Source organism: Anomaloglossus baeobatrachus, chromosome 1 (assembly GCF_048569485.1).
Source record: "Anomaloglossus baeobatrachus isolate aAnoBae1 chromosome 1, aAnoBae1.hap1, whole genome shotgun sequence".
Lineage (NCBI taxonomy): Eukaryota > Metazoa > Chordata > Amphibia > Anura > Aromobatidae > Anomaloglossus > Anomaloglossus baeobatrachus.
Window position 1 is genome coordinate 215,814,937 of NC_134353.1, and position 12,194 is coordinate 215,827,130.

At 41.2% G+C, this 12,194-nt stretch overlaps 1 protein-coding gene across 3 annotated transcripts in view; it reads left to right on the plus strand.

The window, feature by feature from the left end:
- ZNF827 (zinc finger protein 827) overlaps window positions 1-12,194 on the plus strand; it is a 331,734-nt gene that overhangs the window by 92,925 nt on the left and 226,615 nt on the right. For all 3 annotated transcript variants that reach the window (XM_075348050.1, XM_075348055.1, XM_075348060.1), the window contains exon 2: window positions 7,627-8,622. In XM_075348050.1, the coding sequence (XP_075204165.1) occupies window positions 7,627-8,622 (996 nt within the window). The remainder of the gene's footprint in view (window positions 1-7,626; window positions 8,623-12,194) is intronic.

Genomic DNA, 12,194 nt, shown 5'->3' on the forward strand with positions numbered 1-12,194 from the left:
GTACAGTTCCAGCAATGCTCTGGGAACAGGAAGGGAATATGTGGGTCGGGTCTTGCTATCTATTCCTGCCCCGTCTGTCTGCCTGGTCTTCCTCCCCCTGTCACCATCATAGACGTTAATTCCGATGCAGGCAGACAGGGGCGGGAATAGATAGCAACCCACATATTCCCTTCCTGTTGCACCTGTCAATCAAATTGCAGTGCATAGCTGGAACTTTACTTGCACATATTTCTGAAATAAAACCTCGAATCTCTGAGCAAAAGCTATGCTTACATTCAGCATCCTAGAGCCAGTATAGCACTGGCTTTACTTTATATGTGAAAATCCTGATGGTTGGTTCCCTTTAATTGATTCTATTTCAGTCCATTTTTATTTTATTTTTATCTTCCCTTATTTTGCTTTTATTCAATGTACACGATTTATTTTCAAATACAAGATTTTTCTTCTTTTGCAATTGAATATGTAAAAAAAGCATTTACATCTGGAACACGATGCTGTGATGAACTTTGACATGTGATGTTCCTTTTTGGCGCTCTAACTCAAATGGCAAACCTTTATAAGCTTGATGTATATCACGATCGCTGTATTGTGGGTCTTCTCCTGAAGAAGCTGGATAGCGTCGAAACACGTTGAAATAAAACCGCATTGTATCCAACGGTGTGTCCTGGATCCTCCTATTAGAAGTCATTAATGGCAGTGCATACCCAGCACAGTTTATCCTTTTTCTGCTCAGTGAAGACTTGTGATCCCATATAATATAACAATTAGGCAGCATCTTTTCTTAGAACTCTACCTTGTGCTGTTTTTCCTCGAGATGTATAAATGCTACCTGTTGAGGCTGTGCCCCTGTAGCATTCTGCAGGCAGAGCTGACAGTATCAGACGGTGTAGAGACACATACCATGGGAAATGTGAAGGTAACTCCTAGTTGGTAATTTATTTTTACATCTCTGAGAGGAATTATAAAGTATCTGTACATCTCAGAGATATAAGAAAATATAATCCAAGATTGTTATGTTATAGGGAAGACAATTACTCACTGAAACCTGTCAGCAGAGCTGTCAGGCATGCCAGAGAAGGCAGATCTTGGATATAAAGGAAGTAAAATATTATAAAGTAACTGTAATGCATATCTAAAGGCAAATGAGGTCCTATAAGGGGGATGCATAGAGGTGCACCCAAAACAGTCCGCAGGCTTGCCACAGGGATATGTGAAAACAATACACTGATCATGACTGAGCTCATGGATTAGTACTGACTTCCAAAATAAAAGTGCACAGTCGATCACTTAAAGGGGTTGTCCAGTATTAGGACAGCCCCTTCTAATTCCACATTTCCCCCAGGTAAAATGAAAAAGCCTATACTGAACTCCCCGGCCGTCGCTCTTCCAGTGGTGAATTTGTGACATCACCCGACTCCCACTTAAAATCGGCGCCAGCTTCTGTCTCCCCGCCTTCTGACACAGGAACAATCAACAGGAAGTGAGCACGACTGCAGCCCTCACTTCCTGTTGACTAACAGAGACCGTGAAACAGAAACTGGCACTGACGTGATGCACACGTCACATGAGCCCTGGAACTGCGACGGCCTCAGATTGAGTGTAGACTTTTTAGTTTTACCTGGTAGAAACGTGGAATCACAAGGGGCTGTCCTAGTCCTTGTCCTTTAAACTTCTTTGGTTTGACATCTGCGCTGTTTGTTTCTTAAAAAAAAAAAAACCCACACAAAATAGTTCCGCGTGCTGCACTGTCTTGGTTGGTTAAATAACGTAAAACCAACATACCCAATTAATCAGGGGGGTGACATTAGTCACATTACTACTTGGAGGTAGTGTTTTTATTCATGAACTGCACGTTAAAATTCTCTTTTAGAAAAAATACATTATGAACCTAAATGTCCATTCAGATGTAGGAAGCGCCATGTTCATGGTTTGCTGCGTAATTAATGTAACGCATCTATGAAATTTGTATAGCATACACCTCATACAAAAAGTATGTGCTACGCAAATAGTGTAGTGTACTAGACACTCATTTGACCCTATATCCGTACTTTATTATCTAGATAAACATCTGGCTAATATTATTATTATTATTTATTTATAGAGCACCATTAATTCCATGGTGCTGTACATGAGAAGGGGTTACATACAGAATATATATACAAGGTACAGTAGACAGACTAGTACAGAGGGAAGAGGGCCCTGCCCGCTAATAGTAAAGTAAATGTACGCTAATGATACACACACACACACACAATGTATAGATAGACCTATATATACTAGATATATATGGTATATATTGCATCCCCTAAAAACCATCCATATAAAAAAACAACAATTTACATTTATTCTTTAACAAATAAAAATTAAATCAATGTTTATTCAAATATTGTCAAATCACATTCTGCAACATCAACGTAACTCTCCAAACCCTGTGCATAACATATGAGTGTATATATTTGTATACACACACTGCACATTCACACAGCCTGTCTCCTCTTACCTTTGACATCATGGTCACATAAGGGTCCTTAAGCAGCGATAACCTCGGAATAGAAACTCTGGGGGCCCCTGAGAGAATTTGCACAGCTTGACTTCCTCCGAATGCCGACTGTAAGGGTATGACCGCACTTTCCGTCTCCACCTGCGTTTCAGCTGCTTTTTAGGTCCGTTTTGAACTGCAGCGTTTTCATGCCAAAAGGCATGGGTTTTGATTTTCCAGCAAAGTCTATGGAAAATGTAGATTTCTAGACCAAACTTTGCGTTTCAAAACGCTGCGTTTAATTTGCATAATTTGTAGCAAAAACCATGCGTTCAAAGAAGCAGCATGTCAATTGTTTTTGCCATTTCTGAAGCGTTTTGCTAACATTGAAGTCAATGAGAAGTATCAAAAAGCAACAAACATCAAAATTCCTGCGTTTTACCTGCTTTTTAGGTGCAGAAACAATGCGTTTTTTACTTCAAAAACGCATGCATTTCAGACATTAAAATAATGGAATAATATGTCCCTTTACACACACATAGTCCGACAATTAAATTAATGAAAATTATGATTTTATTGCTATTTTAGCAATAAATATTATAAAACTGGTATAATTTCATGAAATATTACTATTTAAATATTTATATATAAATATATATTATAAATATATATTATATATATATATATTATAATATATATATTATATATATATATATATATATATATATATATATATATTATATTATAATATTTAATATTACTAATTAAATCAAAAATTGTTTTTTTTTTCTTTTTTCTTTCTGTTTGACTATTTAATCTTTATTTACCAGTGTCTTGATGTTCAAAACGCATCTGTCAAAACGCAGGTGAAAAAGCATGTAAAAAGCGCTGAAAACGCATCTAAAACGCGGTAAATACTCATGCGTTTTTAGCGCTAAATTTCTGAAAAAGGCAACTTTGGCTAAATCAATTAAGGCAAAAACGTGCGTTCTGAACTGCAAGTAGCACAATGCAAAGTGCGGTCATAGCCTTAGGCTATGTGTCCATGTTGCTTTTTACCTGCTTTTTTGCTGCTTTTTCAACTGCAGCGTTTAATGCCAAAACGGATGTGTTCTGCTTTTCAAGCATAGTCTATGGGAATTTGGGTTTCTTGTCCGCACTATGCAGTTCAAAACGCAAATGGCAAAAACAATTGACGTGTTGCTTCTTTGAAAAGCTGAGTTTTTGCCAAATTTCTGCCACAAAAAGGCAGCATTTTGAACTGCATAGTGCGGACAAGAAACCCAAATTCCCATAGACTTTGCTTGAAAAGCAGAACACATCCATTTTGGCATTAAACGCTGCAGTTGAAAAAGTCGCAAAAAAGCAGGTAAAAAGCAACATGGACACATAGCCTAACTCAGGCTTATTTTTGTAGTAGGGCTTGTATTTCAAGCATACTTAAAAAATCCTGTAAAATCATGCTAGGGCTTATTTTTGGGGTAGGTCTTACTTTTGGGAAAAATTATTATTAAATAATAAAATAATAGTATAATTCTATATTGCATAATGACAGTATATACATCTTTTTCCCCTTATTTTAGACAATGTAAGAAAATATTTAGGGTACATGCCCATAAAGAGTTTTATTTGCATTTTTGACTGCTTCAGAAACAGCGTTTTACAGTCCCAGCAAAGTGGATGGGATTTCTAGAAATCTCATGTTCACAGTGGGTTTTTTTTTTGTTTTTTTTATACACTGCCTAGAGTCATTTGCAGTGCATTTTTCAAAGCCGCAACACGTCTATTTTTCTTGCGCTGAGTCTTCTGTTTGGAATTTCCCTGCAGACTTGCTTGTGGAAGTTCCGCAGGTAGAAAACACATGTGCATTTCTGGTGCGTTTACGTGGCGGAAACTCATAAAGAAACCGCATGTAATCTGCTCCTCATGATGTCAATACCAGGAAGTTTCAAAAACAAAATTGCTTTATTTAAAGATTGACACACCAAACACAGACAAAAAATGCAACATCAAAACCACAGTGTCAAAAACGCCCCCAAAAAATGCAAGTAAACTAAGGTGCGGAGATGGTGTAGAAATTCTGCAGCACCAAAACCTCAATGGATACTGATATGGGAAGGTAGGCTTAAGGGTACTTTACACGCTGCAACATCGCTAGCGATTGCTAGCAATGTCGAGCGCGATAGCACCTGCCCCCGTCATATGTGCAACATTTGGTGATCGCTGCCGTAGTGAACATTTATCGCCTACGACAGCGTCACACGCACATACCAGTGCAGCGACGTCGCTGTGACCGCCGAACAATCCCTCCTTCAAGGGGGAGGTGCGTTCGGCGTCACAGCGACGTCACCGCGGCAGCACTAAGCGTCCATCCTATAGAAGCGGAGATGTGCGGGACGTAACATCCCGCCCACCTCCTTCCTTCCTCATTGCCGGTGGACGCAGGTAAGGAGATGTTCGTCATTCCTGCGGTGTCACACATAGCGATGTGTGCTGCCGCAGGAACGACAAACAACATCGTACCTGCAGCAGCAACGATGTTAAGGAAAGGAGCGACGTGTCAATGATCACCGTTTTTGGACGATTTTGTGATCATTGATCGTCGCTCCTTGGTGTCACATGCTGCGATGTCGCTACCGGCGCCGGATGTGCGTCAACGACGTGACCCCGACGATATATCGGTAGCGATGTTGCAGTGTCTAAAGCACCCTTTAGATTCTCTTTAACTTGTACCTCCAATTACAAATATACCTTATATATTATATTATATATATAATATATTATATATTATTAAAGCTAATTTGCACCCAAAATGTAAAATATCATACTTTACAAAACTAGAAGTAAGCTCAACAGTCAGATATTGATAATCATTTATTGTATTTCCTTGTTGAAATATTAGCATTTTTGTTTACTAAATGCCGCAATACTTTAAAGCCACTTTTAGAGCAGATCTGTCAGATTTCACTAAGATATCTGAAACCTGATGAGGCCGGTGTTCTTGCAGCCATTCTGACATGTTTTCAAACTGTTACACTGTTGGTAAAATGATTATTTTTTGAGACCATAAATAGAGAGAACTCTTGAGTCCATGTATTCAGTCTCCACCCACACAGTTGCAGCTTGTACTGAGAAGTGAGATTTCAGCAGGGAGGAGGAACACTGAGGAGCTGTCCGATCATGTTAAGGTTGCACAGCTTTTGTTTATATTTTTTTAGAAAGGATCAACTTATGATATAATGTAATTTTTGCTTTAATCTTCAATTGACAGCTAAAGAAACAGAATTCCCTTTCTTTTTCAGATTTAGATTTTCTTGACCATTTATTTTTATGTAAATCCTACTTAGGCCTTATTCAGATGTTCGTTTTATTTCTCAAAAGTGAAAAAAAAAACAACTCAATTTTCACTACCTTACCGAATCAGATTTTCCTCAGTTTTTTACCTTCTATGTTAATCATTGATTTTCTCGTATGCAAAAAAAAAATAAAAATAAAATTGACTCACAGACTTTGGGTGATTTTTACCCATGACTGTGATCAAAAATCAATGCTAAAGTAGAGAAACCGGGTGTATGCTGCGCTGTCACCAAAGAGTCCAGATGATAATTAATTTAAGGTTCTTTTATTCAGGTCAACGGGTTTCAGAGAACTGTCTCTCCTTCATCAGGACATTTAAGAAAAAGGTTGATTTTTTTTTTCTTGACTGTCCTGATGAAGGAGACTGAGCTCTCTGAAATGTGCTGATTTGAATAAAAGAACTTTAAATTAATCAACATCTGCACCTTCTGGTGACAGCGCGGCAAACACCTAGTTTCTCTACACATCCGGGGCTGCGACAGCTGGCATTTCTGAAGTGTAATTAGGAGTAGTGTCTGGCACAACGCTAATAGGCGAGTTCATTCGCCTTGATCTTTTCACTCTCTTTGCCTAGTAAGACCCTATTTTGCGCGTTTATCTGTAGTTTGGTGATCAAAAATGGACGTCTGTGATTTTTTTTTTTTTTGTGTTGACCCATGGCACTATAATAGGTTCATGTCCTATCCATGAAAAATACATACTGTATGTGACAAAAGGATGTATGAGGCCATAATGAAATTGTAGTATAATGCTTTTACCATTAAGGCCTCTTTCACACATCAGTTTTTTGCCATCAGTCGCAATCCGTCGTTTTGTGAAAAAAACAGATGCAGCTCTGAATCCGTTTTTTTTTTTCATTTGTATTAGCGACAGATGGCCTCACGTTTTATACGTCGTGCGACGGATCTGTCAAAAAATGTTTGTCCGGCCGACGTGCACAGGAACGTTTTTTCTTTCCGTCGAAAAAACGGACAGCGACGTGTCCGTTGGCATCCATCATCTGTTATAATGGAAGCCTATGGGCGCAGGATCTGTCGCAATCTGTCCAATGACGGATCCTTATATTTCTAACCGAGCATGCTCAGATGTGTAAACTCCATTCTGGTCAGAAAAAGTCTCCCACCCTCTCCCTCTTCCCTTCTCTCTCACCCTCCCCCTCTCCATCCCTCTCTCACCCTCACCCTCCCCCTCTCCCTCTCTCACCCTCCCCTCTCTCTCACCCTCCCCCTCTGTCTCCCCCTCCCCCTCTCACTCTCCCCTCTCTCTCCCCCTCTACCCCACACTATCTCTCTCCCTCTCTCACCCTCCCTCTCTCTCTCCCCCTCGCCCCCACACTATCTCTCTCTCGGTTCATAAAGGCTTTCAATAGCAAATAACCTTTGCCATGAGAAAAAAGGGGTACGACGAATCCATTTTTTACAGGATCCGTCTCACCAGTTTTACCACAATCTGCGACGCACAAAACGGATTGCGACTGATGGCAAAAAACTGATGTGTGAAAGAAGCCTTAAATGTATTAGGTTTTTTTTTATTCTATGCTTTACAGAGTTGTGGTATGAAGACACTTTTTTTGTTGCCAAGCATAGACCTCTAGATCTGTTAGTACAGATTGTTCCAATTCTAATTATATGGAGAAGTTCATGAGATGTTCACACAACTGTTTAGTCATTAAAATATAGGCCAATACACTTTTTATATGTGTTGAGTAATATGGCAAAGGTCCAGCTGTTTTCTCGCCTACTTAGGATCATTGTCTTCTTTGTAACAGTGATTTTACCTTCTTCTTGTAGATGGTGCCAGAAGGGAGGAAGTCGGAGAAGCCAGTGAAGAAGAAAACTGGTTTGGAGCAAATTCAGAAACACCATCTGAAGACTCCTTTGGTGATGTACAGGACAATTTTAAATTGTCTCCTACTGATAGGGGTCGAGAATCACCCACGTCCCCTGATACCTCTTTAGGAAGCGCTACTCCAAGTTTGAATGCTGACCTTGGATTTTTTGAAAATGAAGTTTTTAAAGATGCCTCTCAATGTAAGGAACAATTGTCAACTTCAGCATCCTCAATGGATGAGGATGATCAAGCCGGTGCAAATAAGCCATTAAGTAGTAATCTTCGACGATTGCTGGAAGCTGGCTCTGTTCAGCTGGTCTCAGAAGTGTCTACAAATGGCAGGGAAGATCCGCAGGGTCTACAGTTTTCCCCTACATCTCATCATGCAAAGCAGCTGAGTGTTCTTGCTCGAAAACTAGCTGAGAAACAGGAAAACAGTGATCAATATGGGGCTGTACCCACTAACCGGTTTATATGGAGCCAGGATAAATGGCTACAGAACTCGAATAACACATGTGGTCTCTCACCAGATTCTGCAATCCTTAAACTGAAAGCTGCTGCTAACGCGGTCCTCCAAGATCAGCCACAAATGAGACCAGAAGAAACCATAAGGTTTGAGACCTTTACGTCACCATTCAGTTCTCAGTCGGCTAGTTCCACGTTAGCAGCTTTGTCGAAGAAAGTTAGTGAGCGAGGTATGACGTCAGGTCAAGAGCGTCATTCACCAGCTGGCCCATTCCTTTCCTTGGCATCAATGACTTCGTCAGCAGCATTACTTAAGGAAGTTGCTGCTCGTGCTGCTGGCAGTATGCTTGCAGAGAAAAAAAAGCCCCACATCTCAGAAGACCCTCTACCACCGCCAGAAGACAAACAAGAAAAGGGAACTGCAGTCCATTCCTTAGAACTGTTACTACTCCCTTCATCAAAAGGAAGGTCTTCAAAATCTGGAAGTCAAGGTACAAATATATCCCTTTTACCTATTGCAGTTTTTTAAATGTACATATCTGTAAGAATTATTGCTTCATCTGCTTGCTGACCAAGGGGCATCCACTACGTCTAGAGGAAAAAAGGTTCAAGCATAATCACCGAAGGTGATTCTTTTCTGTAAGAGCAGTGAGACTATGCAACTCTCTGCCGCATGATGTTGTAATGGTTAGTTCACTACTAAAATTCAAGAAAGGCCTGGGTTCCTTTCTTTAAATATATAAAATCACAGTTTATGACAACTAGATACTGTGATGGGACGTTGAACCAGGGTTGTGTACCTGAAAGCACATGACTGAAATTTTTTTTTTTTTTACTTTTTCTTAAAGAGCTGCAGTTACAAGCAAACTTCCAGGCTATAAAGAAATGTTTTGAAATACACAAAAGTCTTACCTTCTATAATAGTGTTTCTTCCACAGGATATATGATTTGATTGTGGAGTGTTTCATTGCTGGGAACCTGAATATTCCTGACCCCCAATTCTTACCAGCTGCTATCAAAATTCAATAGAGCAGTATTCATTGTAAGTCAGTGCTGCTCTATTAAAGGGAATCTGTCACCAGGTTTTTGCCACCTAATCTGAGAGCATAATCTTAAGGGCAGAGATCATGATTCCAGTGATGTGTCATTTACTGAGCAGCTTAGTGTAGTTTTGATAAAATCACTGATTAATCAGCAGTAGATTATCATTAGATGACTACTTGGTGTGCTGTCAGATAGTTCAGCATATTCATGAGCTCTATATAGCTGTTAGATCTGCAGCAGAGACAACATTGATTTTATCAATATGACAGTAAACAGCTCAGTAAGTGACACATCGTTGGAATCAGGGTCTCTGTCTCTACATTATGCTGCTCTCAGATGGGGATCAAAAATCTGATGACAGATTCCCTTTAAATTGGATTCACAACTGGGAAGAATCAAGCTTGAAAATCATGTTTTCTTAAATGATGAGGATTTCATTAATCAATTAAACATTTGTCACCCAATTCATTCCGTAGATAGGTGATTAATGTCAATTATGGGTAAAATCCTTTACAAGGATTGTATGGTGAAAACAAGTTATCATTTATCCCCAGGATAAGTGAGAGTAAGCACCAGTCGTCAGAGTGGGAAACTTTTATCCCACTGCAATGGAGCGGGCAGTGCGCATGTTCGATCAATCTCTGTGGAGCTGCCATGCTTTCCACTCGGCTTTTTCAGTCAGGCCCATAGAGAATGAATGAAGAGCCGGTCAGGCATCCAATCTACCGCTCCAATTTGTTTCAGGGGTATACACTGTGTGCAGTATTATTAGGCAAATGAGTATTTTGATCACATGATAATTTTTATACATGTTGTCCTACTCCAAGCTGTATAGGCTTGAGAGCCAATTACCAATTAACCCCTTCACGACCGCGGGCCGTAAAATTACGTCCTATTTTAACGTGACTTAACGACCAGGGACGTAATTTTACGGCCTAAACTTCATTTGATCTGCCCCCAGCATTCCCGATCTGCCCCCAGCATTCCCGGTCTGCCCCCAGCATTCCCGGTCTGCCCCCAGCATTCCCGGTCTGCCCCCAGCATTCCCGGTCTGCCCCCAGCATTCCCGATCTGCCCCCAGCATTCCCGGTCTGCCCCCAGACATCCCAGTCTGCCGGCCTCCCCCGTGTTCTCTATTCTGCAGCTCCTCCGGTATCCCCCTCCTCTGCTCTCCACCTCCCCCTCTGCTGTCCCCCTCTGCTGTCCCTCTCCCCCTCTGCTCTCCCCCTCCCCCTCTGCTGTCCCCCCGACGTCCTCTTACCTGTCTTCACCGGCCGATCACATCTGCCTCCATCGCTGGGTCCTTCTTCCTGGGTCTTCTGCTGAGCTGTCCAACTTCCTGCCTGCTGGCTGCTGCAAAGCTGTTCCTCCTGCAAATCCTCTGGGTAATGTGAGTATAACTTTTTTTTTTTTTTTCTTTTTTTCCTCTATCCCCTGTCAATTCTTACACCTCATGCGTCCGTGCGTCCCGCCGAGCGCTGATCAGGGATGCAGATAACGTATCTGCATCCGTGGTCAGTTTTCGGCGGGACTTTTTTTCCCGTATTCCCGACGCTTTTTGTATTGCATCTGTCCGTGCGTCCCGCCGAGCGCTGATCAGGGATGCACATAACGGATCGGCATCCCTGCTCAATTTTTGGCGTGACAAAAAGCATCGGGGATACGGAAAAAAAAGTCACGCCAAAAATTGAGCAGGGATGCCGATCCGTTATGTGCATCCCTGATCAGCGCTCGGCGGGACGCACGGACTGATGCAATACAAAAAGCGTCGGGGATACGGAAAAAAAAGTATCGCATCTGTCCGTGCGTCCCGCTGAGCGCGGATCAACATCCCTGCTCAATTTTTGGCGTGACTTTTTTTTTTTTTTTTCGTATCCCCAGCGCTTTTTGTATCTCATCCGACCGTGCCTCCTGCAGCGGCCGATCAGTGCACTGCGTCTGTGCGTTTGAAAAGTCAAATGGCGTTCCTTGTCTTCTGAGCCCCGCCATGCGCCCAAACAATTGATTTCCACCACATGTGAGGTATCTGCGTACTCGGGAAAAATTGCACCATGCGTTTTATGGTGCATTTTTTCCTGATACCGTTGTAAAAAGAGAAAAAAAAAACGACCTTGTTGCTGCAAAAATTTAAAAAATGTTTTTTAAAAAAAATAAATAATTTTCACGGTTCAACGTTATCAACTTTCAGTGGAGCCCCTGGGGGTACAAGGGGCTCACTAAACATCTAGATAAATTCCTTGAGGGGTCTAGTTCCAAAATGGGGTAATTTGTGGGGGAGCTCCACTGTTTAGGCACCATGGGGGGGGGGTCTAAAAACGTGACATGGCGTCCGCTAATGATTCCAATCAATTTTGCTGTCAAATGGTGCCCTTCTCTTCTGAGCCCCGCCATGCGCCCAACAATTACTTTCCACCACATATGAGGTATCTGCGTACTCAGGAGAAAATGGACAATACATTTTATGTTGCATTTTTTCCCGATACCCTTGTGAAAAAAAGCTACCTAGTTGAAGCAACAGTTTTGTGGTAAAAAAAATTTTTTTTCTTTTCACGGCTCAACGTTATAAACTTCTGTGAATCCCCCAGGTGTTCAAAGTGCTCATCAAACATCTAGAAAAAATATTTGAGGGCTCTAGTTTCCAAAATGGGGTCACTTGTGGGGGAGCTCCATTGTTTAGGCACCTCAGGGGGTCTTCAAACCCGACATGGCGTCCGCTAATTAGTGCAGCTAATTTTGTGTTCAAAAATTCAAATGGCGCTCCTTGCCTTTCGACCTCTGCCGTGCACCCAAACAATTGATTTTTACCCCATATGGGGTATCAGCGTACTCAGGAGAAAATGCATAATAAATTGTAGGGTGCACTTTCTCTTTTCTCCCTTGTAAAAATGAAAATTTTATGGCTAAAGTAACATTTTTTTGTTAAAAAGTAAAATTTTCATTTTTTCCTTCCACATTGCTTTGGTTCCTGTGACGCACCTAAAGGGTTAATTAACTTCTTGGATGTGGTTTTGAGCAGTAT